General features: G+C 38.5%; 6 protein-coding genes across 10 annotated transcripts; 3 read left to right on the top strand and 3 right to left on the bottom strand.

The window, feature by feature from the left end:
- Positions 1-714: 714 nt before the first annotated feature.
- Positions 715-4,300, top strand: pyx (pyrexia). The gene is made up of 8 exons (XM_068293069.1): positions 715-801; positions 922-1,174; positions 1,239-1,494; positions 1,554-1,843; positions 1,904-2,248; positions 2,329-2,906; positions 2,967-3,120; positions 3,184-4,300. Exons 1-8 carry the CDS (start codon positions 775-777, stop codon positions 4,212-4,214), a joined length of 2,934 nt encoding a protein of 977 aa, XP_068149170.1. The 5' UTR covers positions 715-774; the 3' UTR covers positions 4,215-4,300.
- A 2,468-nt stretch (positions 4,301-6,768) lies between these two features.
- Fad2 lies at positions 6,769-8,004 on the bottom strand. The gene has a single exon (XM_068293374.1). The coding sequence runs from the start codon at positions 7,983-7,985 to the stop codon at positions 6,912-6,914; it is 1,074 nt and encodes a 357-aa protein (XP_068149475.1). The 5' UTR covers positions 7,986-8,004; the 3' UTR covers positions 6,769-6,911.
- Positions 8,005-11,002: 2,998 nt separating this feature from the next.
- On the top strand, positions 11,003-11,512 carry LOC137579007 (uncharacterized). The gene is made up of 2 exons (XM_068292670.1): positions 11,003-11,079; positions 11,148-11,512. The coding sequence occupies exons 1-2, from the start codon at positions 11,046-11,048 to the stop codon at positions 11,453-11,455; spliced, it is 342 nt and encodes a 113-aa protein (XP_068148771.1). The 5' UTR covers positions 11,003-11,045; the 3' UTR covers positions 11,456-11,512.
- A 327-nt stretch (positions 11,513-11,839) lies between these two features.
- On the bottom strand, positions 11,840-16,404 carry Dis3l2 (Dis3 like 3'-5' exoribonuclease 2). Of its 2 annotated transcripts, none has more exons than XM_068293305.1 (5): positions 16,231-16,404; positions 14,573-16,087; positions 13,061-14,504; positions 12,871-12,990; positions 11,840-12,779 (listed from the first exon to the last, which is right to left on the bottom strand). In XM_068293305.1, the coding sequence occupies exons 2-5, from the start codon at positions 16,050-16,052 to the stop codon at positions 12,023-12,025; spliced, it is 3,801 nt and encodes a 1,266-aa protein (XP_068149406.1). In that variant the 5' UTR covers positions 16,053-16,087; positions 16,231-16,404; the 3' UTR covers positions 11,840-12,022. The 2 variants fall into 2 exon arrangements, with proteins under 2 accessions (XP_068149406.1, XP_068149405.1); XM_068293304.1 differs by having other exon boundaries at positions 14,573-16,053.
- A 73-nt stretch (positions 16,405-16,477) lies between these two features.
- Positions 16,478-21,131, top strand: elg1 (enhanced level of genomic instability 1). 4 transcript variants are annotated; one of them, XM_068292267.1, is made up of 4 exons: positions 16,478-16,628; positions 17,000-17,730; positions 17,800-20,433; positions 20,497-21,131. In XM_068292267.1, the coding sequence occupies exons 1-4, from the start codon at positions 16,626-16,628 to the stop codon at positions 20,786-20,788; spliced, it is 3,660 nt and encodes a 1,219-aa protein (XP_068148368.1). In that variant the 5' UTR covers positions 16,478-16,625; the 3' UTR covers positions 20,789-21,131. The 4 variants fall into 4 exon arrangements, with proteins under 4 accessions (XP_068148368.1, XP_068148377.1, XP_068148373.1 ...); XM_068292276.1 differs by having other exon boundaries at positions 16,484-16,628; positions 17,062-17,730; XM_068292272.1 differs by having other exon boundaries at positions 16,494-16,754.
- Positions 21,132-21,286: 155 nt separating this feature from the next.
- Positions 21,287-22,068, bottom strand: LOC137578721 (cytochrome b5). The gene has a single exon (XM_068292281.1). The coding sequence runs from the start codon at positions 21,826-21,828 to the stop codon at positions 21,457-21,459; it is 372 nt and encodes a 123-aa protein (XP_068148382.1). The 5' UTR covers positions 21,829-22,068; the 3' UTR covers positions 21,287-21,456.
- Between the last annotated feature and the right edge of the window lie 1,325 nt (positions 22,069-23,393).

The raw sequence follows: 23,393 nt of genomic DNA, 5'->3' as shown, positions 1-23,393 counted from the left end.
GAAATTCATTTCAAACCAATTGATATGAAATTGAAAAGCTATTTCAATTCCATACATTTTTCTAAGGTAGAATTCTTAATATTGTTTTTGCTAAAAAATCGTAGCAATTTATTTGCACAACCATTGCTATTTCGAGATACTGTCTCGACCCCTAAAATATTTGTCATATTGGGAAGGAGTTCTGAATCATACTTTCACTCCCACTTACTCTTTAGATATGTACATAGATCAAGAGAATTCCAAATCAAAGTACAAAAACACTTTTGGGGTACATTATACGAACGAATGTCTTGAGAAATAAGAATCGTGGCGATCAGTAGACTATAGCACCTCGTTGATGTCGGGCATGAAACACGGAAATACAAAATAATAACCGTATTGGACGAGGGGCAATGTGAAAAATTAACACAAATTGTCAGTTGTTTGTGTGGTTGTCTGATTTTGGGTGTGAGGTGTGGGAAAACAATTGCGTTTTTTTTTTTTTTTTTTAAGATTTCCAAATAAACAAAAAATCATTCAACAAATTCAACGGGAAGAGTCTAATTAGAAACAGAGGCAACACTTCTCCTTCTGTATAGCATATGTCAAATTTCCACTTGCCAAATGGTCAACAGCTGGAGATCTTGGCGAAGAAATCGAACATTGAACGCATTTATTATTTTAATAGGCCACAGAAAACGAAACGAAACTTTGTAAACAAAAAAATAAGAACGTCTGAAAGTGGTGGTGGTGGTGTTGTTGGTGCTGCTGCTGGTCAGAAAATATACATAAAACATGGAGAACGTGCGCTTCTCGATTATTGTGAGTGTTGTCAGTCTCCTATCCTTCCCCATGCCCCATCGATCCATCCATTCATCGCCCGATGCCCCTTTTTCCGCTGTCGCTTCTGCGCGCTAATTGGAGGTTTGTTTGTTTTGGCAGGAAAATGATTTGAAGTGGAACTCGGAAAGCGATCGAGATGGCGCCGATGTGGATTTACTCTTTGAGAAACGCAGCATTTCAAGTGAATCCAATAGCGATGCAGTCTTTAGCAATGAGGCGCATGAGATATTCGCCAGGCAGCAACAAAATCAAGTGCTATGGCAACCGCAGGAGATCGAAGAAACTCTACTGGGTGCAGGAACAACAATGGCCATCAATATTTTCGAAATGGTCAAAACGGGTTGCTTTCTGGGTAAGCCCCCAGCCATCATTCTTAGCTGTCTGTTGTAACCGATCTTCCTTTTTTCTTCCCACAGAACTTATGGCCGAGTCCAGTGATTGTAATTTAGCTTTAATCTGTTCATCCCTCTATGGAACTGTGGAAAATGTTATACTACTTTTGAATCACTATAATGCCGATCCAAATACGGCGGACAGTAAGGGCCGTACACCGTTACATTTCGCATGCCTGAGGGCAAATGCTCCAATTGCCAAAGTATTGCTCGATCATGGCGCCGATCCGAATCGTTGGGATGGTCGTAAGGAGGTGACACCTTTACATTGTGCCGCCAGGTGAGCGATGGCCACCCACCCAAACTGTTCTCCTATATCTTAACCATCTCACAATGCAGTTCCAAGAGCGTTGAGTGCTTGCTATTGCTTTTGCGTCGAAAGGCCAATATCAATATTGGCATTGAGAAAAGATCGGCCCTACACTATGCCATCGATGTGAATGCTGTCGAATGTGTAGAGATATTACTTAAATACGGTGCCGATCCGAATACCCCGCAAGTGTATACGGAGACCCCATTGCATACGGCCAGTGCGGCAGGTTTTACGAAATGTGTCCAATTGCTTCTAGACCATAATGCGGATGTTCGTTCGCAATTTGGTGAGGGCAAGGTAACAGCTTTACATTTGGGTAAGAAATATTCTGTTAATTATCTCATTACGATTCCATTTCATAGACTTATTCTTGCAGCCGCAGAAAACGATTATGTAGAATGTGTGCGATTGTTGCTGGATCATCGGGCCGATGTCAATTGTCGTAATGCTAGTCATCAAACTCCATTACATTTGGCCTGCCTGTCACAGTCTATATCGACAGTGGATCTACTCATCTCTAAGGGAGCAAATGTCAATGCTGTCTATCGTGATGGTAGAACCGCTCTCCATGCGGCCATAGTCAAGCAATCTCGTTGCCTGGACTGTTGTAATGCCCTGCTCAAAGCCGGAGCTGATGTCAATAAGGCGGATAATTATGGTTATACCCCATTGCATATAGCAGCCTTGAATGAATTTAGCAATTGTGTCTACACTTTTATAGGTAATCCAAGAAATGAATTTGAACAAATATCTAGCCTTTATAATCGTCTATATATGTATGTACATATGTATATATTCCAGAACATGGTGCCGATATAACAGCTCGTACCGATGGTCATGTCTCGGCCTTGTCCTTTATTGTGCGCCGTACACCGGAAATTATACCAAAATTAATGCATAAATTCGATTGTTCAATCAAGGCAAATGATCATGAAATTGGCGACGTGGATTGTCAAATTAAACTGGATTTTCGCCTCCTGGTCCCAAGTTCCTCAATGGAACGCGGCGAAACAGAGCTACTGCTCTCCCTGATCGAGGTGGGACAGAAGAGGATACTAATGCATCCGCTTTGTGAGACATTTCTATTTCTGAAATGGCGTCGCATACGAAAATTCTTTCTAATGAGTTTGGCCTATCACACGATATTTGTATTGCTTTTTACACTCTATGTGATCGGGGTATTTGTACGTTGCTGTAAGGATGGGGAAGAGTGTCTGGCCCCAGGTTATGTGTCGACAATTGGTTATTTTGTGATTATACTCAATTTGATTCTATTGGCCAAAGAGGTCTTTCAGATGGCTCATGGCTTGCATGGTTATGCCAAATATTGGGAAAATTGGCTACAATGGACAATTGTATTTGGTGTTCTGCTCTGTGTGGTGAGTCGACAAAATGCTTAAAGAATTACTTATCCTTTTTAATGGGTATATAATTTTTAGACTCCAGAGATTTTACGAACTGGCAATTTGCTAGCGGTGCCCTTGTGGCAACATCATGTGGCCGCTGTGGTCATACTTTTGGTCTGGCTGGAGTTGATGATGTTGGTGGGGCGATTTCCCATATTTGGGGTTTATGTACAAATGTTTACCAAGGGTGAGTAAGGTCTGTCTGTCGAAATCATATACATATGTAACTAAAGGTCCAAATTTCTGGCAGTTGCTGTCAATTTTGGTAAGTTCCTGATGGCCTACATTTGTCTGCTTGTGGCATTTGGTCTTAGTTTTGCCGTACTCTTCAATGATTATCCGGCCTTTGAAAATATAACTTGGTCATTTCTCAAATCCATTACCATGATGTCTGGCGAATTGGAATATGAGGATATATTCTATGGCGATTATGCTGTAAAATTTCCCATCACCGCTCATATAATCTTCCTATCGTTTGTACTCTTGGTCACCGTGATACTGACGAACTTAATGGTTGGTCTGGCTGTCAGTGATATACAAGGCCTCCAAGTGTCCGCATCGCTGGATCGGTTGGTGCGACAAGCGGAACTAGTGTCACGTCTGGAGAGTTTGTTTTTCTCCCGCCTCCTGCGTAGTGCTCCCACCAAGCTGATGCAATTGTGTAAGCGTAGCGCTCTCTTGCGCACTTCGAGGGACAAATTACAGTTTATGATTCGTCCGAATGATCCACGGGACAATCAATTGCCCGAAGATATCAAAGTGAATATCTACAAATTGGTGGCCGAGCGCAGGGATCGTCAGCAAAGTATGCGACGTCGTCAATTCGAGAATAATTATAATTTCTTCAGTCGAAGTCTGCAGCGACAAAATAAGGCAACACAGGATGGCCAACAGCAACAGCAGCAGCTGTCGCATACCCAAACCCAATCCTATCAGCCGGATGGACCAACACGAAATGGACCACAGCAAGTATTCCAAATGCATGAGCTACTTCGTCCACATTCGGCCACCAATGTGCCACAGCAGCTGCGGCGTCAGGAGGAGCGCGATGCGGCCGCCGTAACCAATAGATTGAGGAATCAAACAAATCTACTTAGCGATCTGCATGCAGATGTCCAATCACTTAAGACTCAACTGGCCGAGCTGATGACCAAATTCGAAAGATTCTCAGAGAACGCCACACGTAAACTCAATTACAGTGCCGATGAATTGTGCCGCATGAGACAGCAGTCCAATCAATCCAAGTCAACGACAACGAGTCGAAGTCATCATCATCGTTGAATATGTAGTTAACTTATCTATTCATATAAATTCTTTGATAAATGACAATATTTCAAATCATTATACATACATATGTATTCGAAAAAGGGTTACTTTTTAAATTTAAAACTTTCCATCGACAAAAGCCAAATGGAAAGCTTTCCCACCATATAAAGTATAGAGTAGTATAAATCTGATTTTATGCGATTTTAAATCAACGTCAAGCTGTTTTAATGACCTGCGCAATGCATAGAAGGAAGCATCTCCGACCAAACATAGTATATACATACATATATTTTGGATCATAAAGTTTCTTGATCTTGATCAGGACATGTCCGTCCGTCCGTCTGGATCCACGCGAATACCCCCTAGACCGTTTAAGCTTCATGTGGGCTTTTATATACCGCACAGTTTGTATATTTCGGATTCAGCCGGATCGGACTACTATATCATTGGGAGCTCCCAAATAAACAACAAAGCCACGAACAGTAACTCAATAATTTCGTTGTTTTCTGAGCTGTTGTAAAAATTTTAGTTTTGTATATCTATGTATTAATGACAGTGATAAATTTGATCAAGATCGGGTGACTAAATCATATAGGTCCCAAAGAAGCTATCAGCCAGCCAAAAACAGTGGCTTTTATGAATAACTTCATTACTTTTGACGCGATTTTCATAAAAATTAACATTTATTTTATGTAAGGAAAGATTAATGAAAAAAACAACTTGCAAGGGTATAGAAACTTCGGCGAGCTCGAGTTTAGCCCCGGCCCTCTGGTCTTGAGATAATTTAAAATAAATTTTATAAACTTAGATTTAGACGTTTTTTTCCAGGATAAAATGGTATATAGAAGTGGCCGAAATGTGTGTATACTGGCCAGAAAGAAGCATCTCCGATTTCAATGCTACAATGTTTATATAGCATATTGAAAGATTTAGTCATCGTTCACTTATTCACAAACATATAGTCTGAGCAAAATTTGGTAACAAAAAAAAAAACTTTTAACCTTCGGAATCTAAAATATTTTGGCAAATTAGAAATGATTGCCGGAAATCGGTTATAAATTGCCGAAAGTACAAGTCGTTGATCTGTCAGTCGACCTGACCAAAAAGCCATTATCTTTGTGAGCCTGTGAATTTACTAGACTTGGATCATTTATACTTATACTTTCGAATTGGAAACTTACTTCTTATTTGCCCAGAAAACTTATATGTATATTTGCGTTTTTTGAGTGCTACGGGCCCCGGCGGTGGTCTAATCCGGCAATGTATATTTTTGATCAGCACCAATAGCCGCGCGATCTGGACATGTCTGTCCGTCTGTATTAACACCTGGATCCCAGGGACTATTGGGCCTAGAGACATTCAATTTTTTTGTGTAGATTTGTGTAGTTTGCAAGATGATCCAGTTTATTTTAAACTTTTGCCACTCCCCCTTCGCGTACGCAGTTTGAATAAAAATATTGGTCTCAAAAACTATCAAAGAGATATCAAATTTGGTATGTAGTATTCGCTTGTTCCAATTTTTTGACACACCCACTTCCGCCTCAGTGATTCCAACTAATTGTAATTTACTATCGCAATGAAATTAAACACACTAATTGCTTTAATTAATACCTATCAACATACTAAATTTAAAATCTTTGTGTAGACCAGTGGCAGCGCTAGAAGAGTGAGCGAGATGGCAAATTTGCAAATAATTCAAACACATTTTTTTGGGTATTCTAAAATATTAGGTAAACATTTTCAAAACTCATCAGACACTTGCCCTTAGAAACAGTTGTACGTCTTGTAAAACTAAGAAAAACGAAATACAATTGATTTTCAATTTAATCCCCCATATCTTGATTTGGGATTATTTTTTTGGGCCCTTCAACTTGGCGTCGAAAGAAAATAGTTTGAATTATCAAATTAGATAAAAGAAAGTTAAAAAGTAGACATTACATTCCAAGGTAGAGCTAAATCTATGGACAGATCCAAGGGGAGGAGTTCAGGTATCTTCGAAGAGGTCGTTACCAAGTTTTTTAAATAAATAAATGTATATGTTTTAAACGGATGCCTTTTTCGGACTTCTTATACGTATTTCGTGTAATCGGATCCGTCCATTAAAGTTCCGAACCCAAAGTATATATATTCTTGATCAGCATCAACAGCCAAGTTGATCTAGCCTTGTCCGTCTGTATGGACACCTAGATCTCGGAGACTATACAACCTAGAACCAGCAAATCTGGTATTTTGACTCGTGTGGTATGTAAAGTGATCAAGTTTTTTTTTGTAAAAACTTTGCCACGCCCCATCGTATTTGAAACAACTATATCCCGTTATTTTCTACCTCATCCAGTTTGTTGTTTTAGTGGTGCATGGTATACCTAAGTCGGCGAGACGACTTACTTCATTTGATAAGAAAGCTATTTTGTGGGTTTAAAGAAGCTTTTTCCAAATACAAACTAATGCACAGCATTTTGGACACTAAGAATTGCATACATATGTATGTATAGACATATGTGTATATATTTATATGACCCCCATCCAACCTTCCATGCCTATGGATAGGTAAAAATTTAGAAACCAGCTCTTTGAATATATTTGTAAAGTCAAATATAAAGAAACCTAAACAATATATTTAGAAAAGTTTTAATTGGTTTACATTTAAGAATTCAAATTTGAGTTAGGTTTAAAATTTATTCTTTTTCGGATTTTCTTTTAGGTTTGTTGTGTTTAATTAACAATAACTGCCTCTTTTCTATCCTCATTGGTCTGATCTTTATCACCCCAGCCCCAGATTGGATGAGTGCCATCACCCGTACGTTTCACACGTTTTCTTACCATATCCGTGGACACAGTCTTCAGATCGGTGGCCCAGCCGATGTGGGAAAAGAGTTTGATGAAGTATGTTGTGAAATCGTAAGCGTATTTGCCCTGCTCGGCATTCTTGTAGTCCCAGGGAAAGGTATGATGATAATTATGATATCCCTCACCCAAATGTAACCACATTAATATTGGTTCATTGGTGGGATTGATGGTCTTATCATAGGGACGATTGCCATATATATGAGCTGAGCTATTGATTAGAAATGTGAAGTTGAGCTCCAAGAAAAGTCGCAGAATAGTGGCCACATGGAACGATACGTTAAGGCCTTCATTCCAAAAATACATTGGCATGAGGGTGGGCAATACATAGGCAAACGTTGGCATTATAATCGAAAAATGTTTCTTTTGAAACATCAGCAAGGCATTGCTTGTTAAATCGGATACATCGATCTCTTTACCCTTGGCCAGGACTTCGGGATGCTTTTTGGTGCACAACCAGCCGACATGAGAGAAAAACCACCCACGTTGCGAATTATATGGATCAGCATCGGTTTCCGTGTACTTGTGATGCACACGATGATCGCGCGCCCAATCGAAGGCGGAATCCTGAAAGGCCGTTGAATGCAGCAGTAGGATAATGAACTGAAGTGGCACATTTGCCTTGAAGGAGCGATGCGAGTAGAGTCTATGTGGGCCCGCCAATGAGGCCACATAGTTAGCTATCACACCAAAAACGGTAAAGATCATAGTTTGCCATTTGGCGGCAGTGAAGAATAGCCACAACCCATAGCCTGATAGGGCATATATATAACTCAATAGGAATATATTAAGCCATATGTAATCATATTTGCGTTTGCCAGCTGTCTTCAATTTTGTAATATCCTTGTTTAATCTTCCATCAATGGTCTCGGCATCCTTTTCGAATAGCACTCCAGTGGTTTCCCATTTCTCAATGGATTTCGTTTGGCTATATGGTGGCATTTTCCAAATTCTTCATGAATCAGAAATCGAACTAAATGTGTTGGCATTGCAATCGAGCTATTTATATTGTCAAACGCATTTGTGCATACCCATGGATGCATGTATGTATGTATACAAATACAAATACATTTATAGAGCAAGGTGTCTAATTGTCATTTAAATCTGAATGTTGAATTCGTTTTGCTAATCGATTCCATCACGAAATTTCCGTTTGTTTCCCCTCCGTGTATTATCATTTTCAATTATATCATATTCGTTTACATTTTGAGACTGACCTACCATCAGGTGATTGCGGTGATACTTTCAAAATTTTCGAGTAATGTTCAAACAATTCTTTTCCTACTATTATCTTAGTCACCCAGATGAATAGCGTCTAAATGGATCAAGAATAGATCAACCAATGGAATCGAACAATTGTTATATATCCCAACATTTATATTCTAACCTACCCGTCTTACTTTAGATTTACTCTAAATACCCATTAATACTCAGATTATGGGACTCAAGATATCACTTATCATCAAGATCAGGCTTTGAGCTTGGGCTGTAGCAATCCGGCGCATGTAATATGCTATTTTATCGGTTGTTTATATGATAGCTATATAATTCAGTTTTCCGATTTTGATCAAATTTAGGAGAGTGATTAATAGGTATGTATGTATATAAAACTGACAAATGTTAATTTTAAATTGCGAGGTTATCACCGAATCCGAAATATACAACCTGTGCAGTATATACAAGCCTAAAGGGTCTAGAAGGTGTTCGCGTTGATCCAGACGGACGGACGGACATTTCCGCAACGTCGTGATGATCAAAAATATATGTATATACTATACATATATGGTCGGAGATTCTACCTTCGATACGTTGCTCACTTCTGACCAAAATTAATACAGTGGACCCTCGGGTAACCAACACAATTCGTTCTACCATCTTCTACGTTAAGCAAAACCACTTTTCCCATATGAATCAATGTAAAATGAACTAATGTAATGTTTTAATTTAGACTGTTAATAAATGAAACTAACATGGAATGCATTAAAACTTTTAATGAACTTAATTCGCCAAAATAAATATTTTAAGTTCTAACTTCTAACACTTTGTAAGGAACTGAATATGGATTGGAGGGAAGAAGACGTCTAAACACAATAAATGCAATTTTTACTGTTTAGTGACTATTTATTCAAGCCTATATACATATAACTAGGATAAGAGTTAGTCGTAATTTGCCGACTTGGGCCTCTTTTAAGATCCCGGAATGAAGCTTAATAAGCTAATGCGGCGAAATTAGTTTTCCAAATGTTTTCATTTCCTTGATTATGTTATTTAACTTAAAGCTAACTATGTACATGAGACTTTTGACTGACAATGAGATATTAGATAATATTGGGAATAAATTTATGCAATGATTTGTAGTTACATACATGATAAAGGAAAATGTGATAATTTAGATCATTCTTTAGATTTTTTTCTATATTTTGATCGATATTCTTTATTGCAGCTATGGTGGTCCGATCTGACAAATTGTAAGGCTCAATCCCAGGTTTTAATACCATTTTTTTCAGTGGCCTTCTAATTGATGGCGTAAAGCTAATACGAACAGACGGATAAACCTATATCGAGCTGTTCAAGAATAGCTATACATATATAATGTATGGGATCGGAAACTACTTCTTCATTGTGGTTCACAAGATGTGACAACAAATAAAGTTTAGAATTTTATATGGAAACGAAAACAAGAGGCAAAATTTGTTCGAAATCGAAAATAAGAACAGACTCTGGTAATCATATTTGTTCGATTCTAGTATTGCTTTCGGTCAATACATACATATGCTAATCAATCGGGTAAATGCATCTAAATGCAGAACGCATTTTGACATGGAAGGAGAGGTAGGAGAAGATACCTGTTCCGATTGGTATGAGGTTTTTTTCTTTGTTCATCCTTTATACATATGTATGTATTTACATATGTATTATTATTAACAACGTCAAGTCAGAGAACTCAATGCATCCTCTGGGGCTTTCCCCCTCCAACAAACTTGCTTTATGTGAAGCGAGGGAGAGAGAAAAGGAAAGAGAGACAGAGAGAGTGATACCTAGATGGGGAGAGAAATCAACGAGATAGAGACAGATAGAGAGAAAGAGAGAGAGAGATCAATCGAAAATCAGTTTTGAAATCGCGCTGCTTATAAAAAGCGTCCGCATCAATTTATTAATTTCAGACGTAAATTAGGTGACCCTTCAGTCAGATAAGAGTTGTCCATAATGAGATTCTCTGGCGCTTTAATTGGTAAGTCTTGAAATCTCTTCAACACACAGAGACACACACACTCAAGTCCTGATTTTGTTTATAGGATTCCTACTGATCGGCTTGGCCCACAGTTATCCACAATTAATTTGGGATAATCAATTTCCATTTGGTTTCGACTCAAGTTCCGTGGCGCCGACAACAGCAACACCTCCATCCACAGCAACGGCTAGTGCTTTGTCGCCACGTTATTTTGCCTGCCTGCAATCCTGTCCAGCAACTAGTGAATACAATCCCATATGTGGCACCGATAATGTCAGCTATTACAATGGAGCCAAGTTCAATTGTGCCGTACAATGTGGCAATAGTAAGTTGGGAATTGCATTGATGGTTTTTTCCCATCTCCTCCTCATTCATCATCATCTTAATTGCAGATATCCAACGTCAGAATTCTGGTGCTTGTCCCTCGCTAGGTTAAATAATGGATTGATGAATCGATGGCCTCGCATTAAGAGCTTAAAAATGAACTAAGCTAAAGCTAATCTTGCGGATTTTAATTGCTGCTCTCACATTGATGACGTCAACCTGAGAATATAAATCTGAATAAACAAGAAAATTAAGACACACACACACACACACACACACACACAAATAAAGAAATACAACAAAATCTTGACTCTATATATTACTTATCTCTCCCCATTAGACATACATATGTATGTACATATGTATGTACTTATGTAAAATATGTGAAAGGCCTCAATTCAGTAGTAATCTTGCTGTTTGGCCGATTGGTTAGATTTCGTACGAATATGTCGCGATTTACCGCCTTGATATTAATTTTTAGTGAGTTTTTGTGGGTTTTTTTTTCATTTATCAACAAAAAACACAAAAGATCTCTCTCATTTTTCTAGCTCTATTGGCTCTAATGGCCATGGCCAAACCTTTGGATTACACAAATCCCAAGTCACAAGTGGAATACATTAGCAGTAATTTAGATGATGGAAAAATTAAGCCAAATATTGTACCGATAACACGTCCGCCTTTAATTAGCCAAACGGCACCACCAACTCCGTTTAATTCAAAGAGTTTTGTTTATAATCCCAATGCAAAAACATGGACGCGCATCAATCCAGGTGAACCATTGCCACAAGCACAGGATGATGGTGGTACATTGATTTGGAATCAAAGCAACGACAAATGGCTTACAAATGGGCCATAAAACCGAACAATTGAAATGAAATATTAAACATCAAAATAAAAATATGCTTAAATTCAATTTTTTTCTCTTAAATTCAACATGTAAAAATTTTGAATACTATTGGAACTATATAGACTCTATGTATATATGTGTGTCTTTGTGTATGTGTTTCTGTGTATTCAAGGTTAGTGTTTCATTTTTATTGTACTCCTGTCTTAGGGGCGTACATTTGTGTATATTCTATGATTTAGAGTTTTGTTTTGTGTATGTATGAGTGTTCATTTTTACATATCTACTATGTATATTCATAATTTACATCTATGAATATTAAGATGATTTGTCTTGATTTAATTTGTGATATATATATATATATATATATATATATATATATATATAAATATATGTATGTATGTATGTATGTATGTAGGTATACTAATGAGTTCATTAGGTTTCGGTTTCATTATGCATCACAGAAAGTGAAAAAGTCAATAAATATATGTATATATATATATACATATATACATAGAAAGATATATACATATCTATATATACATATAAATATTTCTTAATTTATATGATGTTTAATGTTTAGTTAAAGGATATTTTGCGCTGTTGTTGTGTCTGTTGTTGGCGTTGTTGTTGTTGTTGTTGTTGTTGCTGCGGCTGCTGCTGTTGTTGTTGTGGTCTAAGTCGAATTGTTGTTAACGCATTATTTGCATTGGTATTGGCATTATTAGAACGCTGTGGCTTTCGCCTATTTCTACGTGACGCGCTGGCAATTAAACTATTTAATTCATTCAAGTCACCAGTAGGAGCAACAGTCGCAGTATTAGCCCCACTGTTAGCACCACCAACCGCAGCCACCGCGACAACCGCAGAAACCGCTGCAGCGGCATTACTATTCTTATAATTACGCTGTCGCTGCTGATCGGCGGTTAGCAAAAACCCAGTAAGCTTATTATCCCAAACAATTAGACGTATTGGCACCACCGAAAGCAATTGCAATTTTTGTGCAGATTGTTTGTGAGTACGATCAGCTACCAATATGAAATTCGGGGCATGTTGCGTCTCTACTAAAACCTTTTGCATTTTATAATTAATGCTTATAACATGGCCCGATTCAAGAGTCACAACATTCATAATATGCTGGTATATCTCAATGACAACGGCATACATATAAATCCCTTGTCTATTGCGTACATAACGCTTGAAGTACAAATTGCCTGAATCATCGCCAGCCAGTTTAGCATTATATTTTCGTTCATTGGCAATTTTGGTCAAAGAGTGCAATTCATCTGGCGTACGGCCAGGCGTTGGGCAATAATTCAGTGATGCAGCCAATAAACTAAACGAATGAGAAGGAAAGTCATATTAGTGGTGAAATTGAAATTGAATTATATATATGTATATATATATATATATATATTTCCACCTACCGATGCACCATTACATCTGGATAGCGACGTATGGGACTAGTAAAGTGAGTGTAAATTGGTATGGACAGAGCATAATGCCAAAGATCCGATGCTTCGGTCTTACCTTCACTGCAGAAGTAACTGAAATAAAGTAAAACAAAAAGGAAGGATTAAGTCCAAAATCTAGAGTCTTTCATAAAAGTTAACATACCTTGCCCTGGCCATGGGCTTCATTAGCAATTGACTGAGGCAAGCATTCATGGCAATTGGATCCGGTGCCTCCTGGCATAAACGTACCATACTCTCTTGCAGCGCCTTCGATGAACTATAATCCAAATCAAAGCCCAAAGCAACAAATTTCTCACGTAGCGCTTTTAATGATTTAACTAAAGGTGGCGGATGATTACGAAGTACAGAAATTTCAGGATATTTTGCATGTATATGACGAGCAACCGATTGATTGGCCAATAACATAAATTCCTCAATCATGCGATTAGCTTCACGTTGCTTCTCTACCTCGAATGTTATGGGCTCACCGTTCAGCGGATCGAGTGTGAAACGCAATTTGGCATTATTTATTGTAAGGGCACCCTGTTCGAAGCGTGATTTACGCATATTTTGGGCAATATTATGCAGCCATCGGATACGCTCCATTACATCCTCCACATGGAAGCCATTGACAATGCTGGGAAAATCATCGTCTGTGAAATTTTCATGCGGATTATCAATGATCTTTTGGGCATGCTCATAGGCAAACTGTGTACACGAATTGATAACTGACCGCGTGAAAACCGGCTCTGGGGACAAAATCTGTCCGTTTGCATTCATTTTCCAAAAGACGGAAAAGGCAAACTTATCAATGCCCGGTAGCAGTGAGCATCGTAGGCATAGAGTCCGTGGCAGCATATGTACGACTTGATTAACTAAATAAATTGATGTCGAACGCTCCTTAACAATATTATCCAGCTCGCTGTCCTCGAGCAGATAGTGAGCTACATCCGAAATGTGAACTCCAACCTCGAATAAATCATCATCCAGCTTCTCAATTGACATGGCATCATCTAAGTCACGTGCCGTCAATGGATCGATGGTGAAAATACATTTCTTGCGCAAGTCGCAGCGATTATGTAAATCATTCGGAGTCACTGGTGGTGCCTCCTCGCTGAAAAGATCTTCCAAATGTTGCTTATACGGCTTAATGTCACGCAAGCCATTGTGAAAGAGTATTGCTTTAAGCTCATCATCAAGATTACCAACACGACCCACTGGCTGTATGAGATCCGCAATACAATGGCCATTCCGATCAGTTTCCAAGATATGAGCCAAAAAGAGTAGGCCACATATATCTTCAGGTTGTTTGCTACTCGTAGCACAATTCGCTATGTGAGCGGAACACGCCTCCTGGGCTATATACACCATGGGTACACGCATATCATAAGGACGAAATTTATAAAATAATTTGTCATCATCACCAAGTTGTATGGGATTTGTAAATGATATGGTTCCAACTATTTGACGCAATTCCGTTTGCTTAGTAATCGCTATAACAAAAGCCTTGGGGCAATTATCTGATGATATGATCACCACATTATCACCATCTACATCGGCATCAGATTCCTGTGATTCCGTTTCATCAGTAAGCTCTTCATCATCAGCTACAGAGGGAGTAAAAGTAGAAATGGGCAAAAATACAAGAGGAAATCTTATTGTATCTTTTACTTACCAAGTGATAGAGAAGGATTGCCGCCTGATGCACCACTGCTGCCTACAGAAGTTTCGCCTGGTTTGCTTACTGTGGCACAAACATTAAGAACAAATGCCCTAACCGTATCCCCCTCGAAGGCATAACGTCTGGCGACTGGTATCAGTACAATGGCGTCTCGCTCAAGAGCCTCTCGATCCGCAGATAATGTGATAAAGGCCTGACGATTATTTTTTCGATTAATGCGTATCTCCTCCTCCACAATGCGGCCATAGCCGGCAGCGACCAAACGTTGGGCATGTGCCTCTAGATCGGTGAAATCTCCAGTAAATTGCAAGTCGGTAGCCAGCGCTTGGTCCGTGCCCAAATAATATTGGACAATTTTGTTGATATATGAGCGCATGGCATCTAGCTCGGTCCTGAGAGAGCGTGGAGCATTCTTGCGGGGCTTACCTCTTCTCTTACGGTTACGCTTGCGAACGCTTTCCAGCTGGAGCAGTTGTTGTTGCTGATGCTGCTGCTGTTGCTTTTGAAGAAAAGCTTGCAACTGATGCTGTTGTTGGAGCTGCTGGATACTGTTGCTACTATTGCTTGAAATCTCAGATAAGCGTCGAATGTCGCTACCACCATCCATACGGTGAAGGCTATCCAAACGTGCCCGTTCGCCAGCCGTCATCCATTCTAATTGGCTCAGAATCTTGCTTTGGCGTATAAGACATTGGGCATATGCATGCAACTCAGGACTGACAGCGGTCAGTGTCTGGACAAGTTCTTTGAGAGCGTCTACCTCGTGATTAAGAGCGCGTTTTGATTTTTTTTTTTTCGGCGTCGGAAATGGAGACACCTGCAGAGCTTGGGAAGAAGGCGGTGCTGCTTGTTGTTGTGGCTCGAACATTTCATTGGCAGCTGCTACTGAGGGAAACGGTGGCAGTGATTGAATGACAGGCATGGCATAAGTATGAACAGGATAATTATATGGTAAAGGTATGGGCCTGGGCATTGGATGATGTGAAGGCTGCAAACAAACTATGCGATCTCCAATCACACATCCACCGCCACCAGGAGGCCCTGGAGCAGGAGCAGTTGCAGAAGTAGCAGGCGTGGCAACAGTTGTTTGCTGTTGTTGGCCTGGAGCAACACTAGCTACAGAAACTGCTACAGGATTCGGTGGTGGTTGCAGTAAGGGTATATACATTCTCATAAATTGGGCTGCCGCTGTAATCCCTTCGACATGATTTCTAGTCTTTGCCGTATTACCTTGCGCTTGTTGTAGGCGCAGGGCTAAAATTTGAGACCGCTGGCGTAACAGCTCAATTGCTGAAATATGATAGCCATTGGCATTTGATTCAGATTTGGTAAAAGTACCTGGGCCAGGTCCAGGTCTTCCAACATCGTCATCTTGCAGCGAATTTTGATGTAATGTGCTTGTTGCGTTTCCTTCGGAGCTGCTGCTTTCTCTGCCGCTCTCTCCCTCCACGTCCGCGCTTGAACTTTCTGACATTCTCCAAAAACAAACAAAAAATTAAAAATAAAAAACTTTTTTTTCTATATTTCTATATTATATTCCGTTTAGATGTACAAAAAAAATTGTGAAATTCTGCCAACAATTTCTCTCTTTACATTTAACAGCTGACAATTAGTGTGGTGTATGTTGTAAAATTAAACTAAACTGTGCCTACCTAATACTTGAGCTGCTAAGCACTTGACTCTTATTTGCACGCAATATACAACATATACATTTATTTTGAATATTTCAATCCCTTTTTGTTTGTTAAACGACTTTAGTTTTATTTTATTTGCAATTTATTTAAACAATTTTAATTTGGTATTGTGAAACATTAAATTGTACGAAAAATACTAAATATACTGGGGGAATAATTTCAGTGTTCACCACTATTTCATGGGTATTTCTTGTTTGTACGGTCGCACTGTCGTCATTTACCATTCGCGCCTTTTTTTCCCATAGCACATTTTTCCCCTACCTTTCGTTTCACTAAACAAAATAAAAGATACCAAAAAGAAAGCGATGAAAAATGTTTAAAATTCATTGAGTTGCCGCAATGAGATTTTCCAAATGGTGACTAATTTAAATCAACTAAATTAAAGGCTTAAATAAACCGTAATAAATAGAGTGTGTGTGTGAGAGAGCTTATGTTGCTGCCAGGGTGTGTGTGCGTGTGCGTGTGAATGAAAGTAACTTAAGGTATACAACACCAACAACAAAATTAAATAATAACAAAAGAATAAACCAAAAATCCACTAACTTGTTGTATTGCTTTTTATTTAACATATTCCATCCCAACTTCCCGTCCGAACCTCCTAACGCCGCCGCCTATACACAAAATGTTTGTTGCAAATTTATGAGTTTGGCTTTTTGTATTTTACGCTGCTTACACACATACACGCACACACATACATTATTACATACACTTAAACACAAATAAATAGCCCAGAGCAGCGCAAATTCCTGTAAAGAAAATGACTGATGCTGATGTCAATTGTTTTGCAAGTGAGTTGTCTTCACCATCATCATCGTCGGCATCTCCAAGAACACCAACAAAAAATGTCCAACTGGAATTGGAGCCAACATCACCATTTGTGCTAAGAGCCCCGGCCAGTGCCAAGTCCAAGTTGATTCTACAAAATATGGAAGAAGTCTTGAATACCGTTAAACAGAAGCATCGCGAGAAGCATAAACGTAAACGTGAGGAGAAACGTCGAGCGGCAGCAGAAGCAGCGGCAGCTGCAGCTGCAGCATCCTCATCACCATCGATGGATGAGAAAACCAAATCAGAAAAGCCTCAACCTCTAAGGGAGAAGGCCACCCAGGAGAATGGCTTGAGCAGCAGCCACAGCAAAAGTCTCTTAAAGAAACCAAATGAATCTGCATCTGCCGGATCTACTCCCACCGCTAACCCTCCCATCCCATCGAAACCGACTAATGTCTTTGAGCTTATGATGAAGGCACGCAATCGTTCACTTGGAGTCAATGAGGGAGCTGCCAAGGAGTTACCATTAAATGATAGTGAATGTAATGAAGCTGCTGCCTCGCCCACTTTAGGTAAGCGTAAGCAATTGCTTCAGGAATGGAACGATCGCAAGGGTGGAGCCAAACGTCGTCTGGCTGATGAACAGCGTGGAGAATTTATTGGTCAACAATTAGAAAAGAGAGCCAAAAGGTAAATACTCAAATGCGTTTTCTATCCTTTCTATACATAAGTTATAATGTGTATTTTCTATTTTGGCAGATTTAAGAAAATGCTTACTCAGGAATCGCCTACAGCAATAGTAAATGTAACAGCATCAGCTCCCACGCTACCTATCGCAAAACGTGGTCGTGGTCGGCCCCGAAGACGGCGTCTCAGCTCTGTGGATACAGAGATGCAAAAGGAGCAGGAGCCGGAGCAGTCACCAATTCCTTCTACTGATACTCAGACGGCGGAATTCCTAGCAAAATTATCATCGCCAACGAAAAAACGTGATAGTCTCTTGGGTTATTTTGCCAAAGTTGAGACACCTAAAAATGTACCGCTTAACCAAGCTGCAGCATCTTTGGAAACTCCACCCCAAGAGACACCCAAACGTCGTCCGCGTAGAACAAACAACAACAAATTGGAACACGAGCCAGAATCATCAGTAGTACCACATTCGGAGCCAGCAATTGCATTGCCAAACATTTCGACACCATCAGGTCGACCAAGACGGTCGTGTGCTAATAAAGCACGCTATGATTATGATTTGGAAACAAGTCCAATTAAATCCAATCCAGTTGCCAAAGAAGACAACTCCATTGAGATTATTGATCTGGACACTAGTAATCCGCCTACTACACCAAAAAAATTGGCGCCATTGTTTGTCAAACAATTGCCCAAACCGAGTCCCGATCCATCAGTGCTAAAGGCACGTCAGGATTTTTTACATTCTGGTGTGCCCGAGCGCATACGGCAAGAGCAGAGTCGTCTCAAGCAATTGGAACAGCAATATGATGAGAACTATGAGGTATTCCCGAGAGTAGCTCACGTCGGGTGTTTAGATTATAAAACTTTAGTCATAAATCTACCCAAACCATGGTCATGGAGACAAGAACAAAAAGATCATGATGACCAATATGATGGTAATTCACTTCATTCGCATGCCAGATTATGTGATCCGCCTCAACACCCCGCAACAAACCAAAAGCAACGTCCATCCTATGCAACTCTCCCCTCGTTGGACAATAAACGATCCTTTGTAAAGCTATGGAAAAATGAATTTGATCGTTTTCCCACCTTTAAGTGCTATAATCAAATGCGTGAGAAATATCGTCATTTTAGTGCTATGGATTCGGCACAAGATACTCAGCAAGTGGGTGAATCCTTTGTCGTAACGCGACGTTCACGAAGATCTCTGGAGCAACAACAACAGCAAAAACAATTGCAGCAACAACAACAACAACTAGATAATATGGATGAAGTAAAACCACCAATGGGTGCACCAAATGGTGAACTTTTATTCACCGAAAAGTATAAACCATTGCTCTTCGAGCAAGTTCTGGTTAATTTAACACCGGTGCAAGAGCTTAAAGAATTTCTATCCAGCTGGTGTACGGCTGGCGGCAATAATGGCGGACGTAAAAACTCTCAAGATGATTTCAATTACGATACAATGGATTCCAGTAGCTGCTCCATGACTAGTAATAGTAACAGCAATACGATGGTTCTAGTCGGACCTTCATCCAGTGGCAAGACAAATGCTGTATTCGCCTTGGCCAACGATTTAAATTTCAATGTCCTTGAGATAAATGCCGGAATGCGGCGTACGGGTAAGAAACTGATGCAAGAACTGCAAGAGGCCACACAATCGCATCAGATACGCAAAGATAATAAATCGGCACGTGGCAAGGGTAATAGTGGAAATTTATTGCAAAAAATGCAAAAATCATCAATCTCAAATGAATCATCTGCCTCCAACGCCGCCTCCGCCTCCTCTGCTGCTGCTGCCGATGTGCGAAAATCTTTGATTTTGATAGAAGATGCTGATATTGTATTTGAACAACATGATGCTGGATTTACCGATGCCATCTATACACTGGCAAATAGTTCCAAACGTCCGGTCATTGTTGTGGCCACCAATCCAAATTGTCCACACCTTCAGCGTCTGATGCAACAGAATTGCATACATTTTCATGCGCCAAATGCATTGAATATCTCACGTTTCCTTGCCGTACTCTCTCTAATGGAGAATTGCCCCATTGAATTGGATGAACTGGTCTCGCTCTATTTGTATAATGCACAAAATTTACGCAAAACTTTAATGGAATTACAATTTTATATTCAAAGTGGTGGCGATCCAAAAGATTCAAAAGCTCTAATCAAAACACACAACGGCAAAACAAAGTCACCAATCAAATCTCCCAAATTGAGTACTATTGATGGATCCTATATACATCAAAGGCTCTTTGAGTTTTATACTTGTACACAGAATATTCCAAATCGTATACCTTTTCCATTAGATTTTCATTTGTTGCGTTTAAATCTTGGAGACTTGCTAAAAAGCAGCTCAGCACTCGAACCACCGTCATCGTCTTCAGCAGCAGCAACAGCGGCGGCGTCGGCGGGGGAGACGAATCGTGTTAAGCGCAAATCAAGATCACCCAAAAAGGCATGGCTAATAAATAGTGTCAATCAGAAGAAGCAGCTCATTACACCGTTGGACAGATTGGCCTCATTCTATGAGAACATTTCAATAGCCTCACAAATAAACGCACATGCGGATCATACTGATCGATTGCAATCTCATTTAAGCGAAGACATCTCACATTTACTGGTAGAGCAGGCTCTGCTTACGGGTCTGGCGATTAAGGATGATTGTCCGTATAACTTATTCGATAAACCGACGCAGAGGTAAATGTAACTTAAGCCTTTTGATCCACGAATTGTAATAGTAATCCAACCATTCATTTGTAGAAGTACCTTATGCGACCAATTGGGCAGTTATCAACTCCGCACTGCCACTGCACGATCCTTGGATTACGAGCCTACTTTGCGTTCCATATGTCGTAGCGAAAGGGAGCGTTCTACGCAGGAACGTCGTTCCAGTCGTTTCTATCATTATTTACGCAATCACTTGGTTAATGTAACTAGCTTTTCCATGGAATCTTGCGAGGCAGTTTGTCAAGTACTACAATCAACACCATCAAACTCTTCCATTCAAAACTCAACACTGTCCACTGAAACACAGTCAACTAACAATTCTTAGCATGGGTTTTCCCAATACCCTGCTTATTATCCATAGGGTAAATGGGTTGAGGGGGAAATTCAACACAAAGAAAAAAAAAATAACAACAAAACATATATATATATATATGCACAAAACATATATAATCTAGATCTGTATTGATAGCCTCTAGAATCTAGATGTTTTCTTGTCTATTCCGTCTACTAAGTAAATATCTGTGCGTGGGGTCCGTCTGTTTTGATGTGGGGGGAAAAATGAAAAAAAGCGAGATGGCAGATAATATATAGTTTAGAATTTAGAAAAATTAAGAGAAAATTCACTCGGCAACGGTTGAAATGAAAAAATATTAAATATTGAATTGCAATTTCTTTTTTTTTTTTTATTCTATGGTTGACAATTTATTTCTTCATTCTAGTTTGTAACATAGTTGGATCTTCTTAGAACTAGTAAATGGAACATATACATTAATATATATATGTATATATACAAAGATTTCACTTAATTGTACAATGAGTGGAAATTTTGTTAGTTAAATCGATGCAAAGTTAATGCTATTTAAACTAAACGACCTGAATTAAATATTAAATAAATCAATTGATGACTTGTAATGACACAACAAAACTACACAATTAAGACACGAAAATAATTAAATCTAAAAGAAGTATTAGTTTCCTTTTTGTATGTATCTATTAACAGCAACAGAAGCCGGAACTCTTTTTAGCCTCCATGGGTGATGCAGCTGGCAGATCCGTGGATGTTGGACTGCTGGCATTTGCATTTGATTTGGGCTGCGTTTGTATTGGTGCCGCTGATCCTGTTGGGTTAACTTCACCAATTTTATATTGTTTTAGATCCTTTTCGGCATCGGATGAATGGCCGGCTTTGTTGAATGCCTTGGTTGCATCTTTGCCACCGTATTCCAGTAGCAGTTCACCGCCGCCAGGATGATCATCAATAAATTTGGTCACATCGTAGACATTGCCTTTGATAATTAACCAGCAGGGTTTCCCTCCTTTGCCATTCTGTTGCGAAATCTCAGACAAGTCGTATAATTGTGACATGGTAGGAATAAAAAAATGGAGTATATCCCGCACACACACACTTTGATTTATAGCCTTTTCCGTGTTCCGTATGAACTACTATTCACTTGGCCTTTTAGCTGTAGACTGGACGCGTGCCTTTGCCGTAGTCGGGATCTAATATAATACATACTATTTTCAATGCATAATTGATAATGCGAAAAAGAAAAGAACAAAATTTGAAAACCGCAAAACGACATAAAAACGTTTATCATTACGATTATAATCGAATGCTAGTATACCATGATTATATTAGCAGCAACTTGTGGACTAAATAAAACGTTTGACTTTCTGTCTGGCTGTTGCCTGCTCCCGCCCCCTCACACAATTAACGATAAGAAATACGTGAGAATTTCTCGTTGTCCAAATGTCCAAATAAAAAGAACACAAACATTTGATTGAACACACACTTTGGTGTTTTTTTTTTGTTCATTACTTGTTGTTGTTTTTTTTTTTTTTTTTTTTTGTTAGTTGCCATCTCAACTTATTGAATGACTTTCGCTGCTTAGCCAAGGTCTATACTTAATGGGTTATCTATATAAAATTTCCAACGAGTCATTATTGTTTTTTTTTTTTATGAATCATGTATCAGTCATAAGATATCAGTATATCCCCGCTCCCGTGTCTGATGATTATTTTGGTAATCATTTTCTATTAATAACATAGACATAGACATAGAGTATACTTACGTGAAATTAATTTCTGAGCATTTCAATTGCAAGAAATAAATAATTTAAGTTTATTGGCTTTCAAAGTTATATTTCTATATATATTTTGGAAATATATTTTTAATTTGCTTTCGTTTTTTTGTTTTGTTTTTTGTGATTTTTTTTTTCTTTTATATGAGACAACAACAATAATTGGTATTTATTTGTATTTAGATATATATATATACATCTATATATATATATATATATATATATATTATGTATGTATATATTGTATTTTAGACGTTTTGCTTAAAAATTTCGCTAATTTTTAGTGCAACTTTTGCTTAATTTTTGACTCTTATTTTTTTCTTTAACTGGAAAGGGGAGATGCATTACTCAAAGTGTTATATTTTAATTTAATATTATAATTATTCATATTATTATTATTAAATTTTAAACACAATGATTTTGTTATGTGAGTGTATGTATGCGTGTGTGTGTGTGTGTGTGAGTGTGTATTTACATTATAAATATCAGTCGACGGCTTCGCATTTTGAAAACGCAGCTCGTGTGCGTTTCAATTTTTTTACTTAATTTTCCCATTTGTATCTCTTAATTTAATAATTATATAAATATAAAATGTAATGATTGTAGACATTTTGTGTATTGGTTGAATTTAAAAATTTAATTGAAATTAATTTTTCTTTTCTTTTTTTTTTTTAAATTCATAATAATAATATTTATGCATATATATATATGCGTGATTTTTATATATGTTTTGTTATTTTTGTTGTTTTTAGTTTAGTTGCTAAACATAATTCGTAGACGTTGATCGTTTTCATCGTTTTCATTTCATTTAATTATTATTTTATTTTATTTTTTAGAATTTAAAAAACA

This window comes from Drosophila tropicalis, unplaced genomic scaffold, assembly GCF_018151085.1.
Source record: "Drosophila tropicalis isolate 14030-0801.00 unplaced genomic scaffold, ASM1815108v1 contig_1190, whole genome shotgun sequence".
Lineage (NCBI taxonomy): Eukaryota > Metazoa > Arthropoda > Insecta > Diptera > Drosophilidae > Drosophila > Drosophila tropicalis.
The sequence above is the reverse complement of the archived record's forward strand: the minus strand, read 5'-3'. Positions and strand labels throughout refer to the sequence as shown.

Coding starts and splice junctions, on each gene's coding strand:
- pyx (XM_068293069.1), top strand. CDS start 775: ATGGAGAACGTGCGCTTCTCGATTATT. Junction 802..921: donor ACGTGCGCTTCTCGATTATT/GTGAGTGTTGTC, acceptor TTGTTTTGGCAG/GAAAATGATTTGAAGTGGAA. Junction 3,121..3,183: donor TGTACAAATGTTTACCAAGG/GTGAGTAAGGTC, acceptor AATTTCTGGCAG/TTGCTGTCAATTTTGGTAAG.
- Fad2 (XM_068293374.1), bottom strand. CDS start 7,985: ATGCCACCATATAGCCAAACGAAATCCATTGAGAAATGGGAAACCACT.
- LOC137579007 (XM_068292670.1), top strand. CDS start 11,046: ATGTCGCGATTTACCGCCTTGATATTAATTTTTA. Junction 11,080..11,147: donor CGCCTTGATATTAATTTTTA/GTGAGTTTTTGT, acceptor TCATTTTTCTAG/CTCTATTGGCTCTAATGGCC.
- Dis3l2 (XM_068293305.1), bottom strand. CDS start 16,052: ATGTCAGAAAGTTCAAGCGCGGACGTGGAGGGAGAGAGCGGCAGAGAA. Junction 12,991..13,060: donor AAGCCCATGGCCAGGGCAAG/GTATGTTAACTT, acceptor ACTTTATTTCAG/TTACTTCTGCAGTGAAGGTA. Junction 12,780..12,870: donor CCAGATGTAATGGTGCATCG/GTAGGTGGAAAT, acceptor TCATTCGTTTAG/TTTATTGGCTGCATCACTGA.
- elg1 (XM_068292267.1), top strand. Junction 17,731..17,799: donor TTAGAAAAGAGAGCCAAAAG/GTAAATACTCAA, acceptor CTATTTTGGCAG/ATTTAAGAAAATGCTTACTC. Junction 20,434..20,496: donor TTCGATAAACCGACGCAGAG/GTAAATGTAACT, acceptor ATTCATTTGTAG/AAGTACCTTATGCGACCAAT.
- LOC137578721 (XM_068292281.1), bottom strand. CDS start 21,828: ATGTCACAATTATACGACTTGTCTGAGATTTCGCAACAGAATGGCAAA.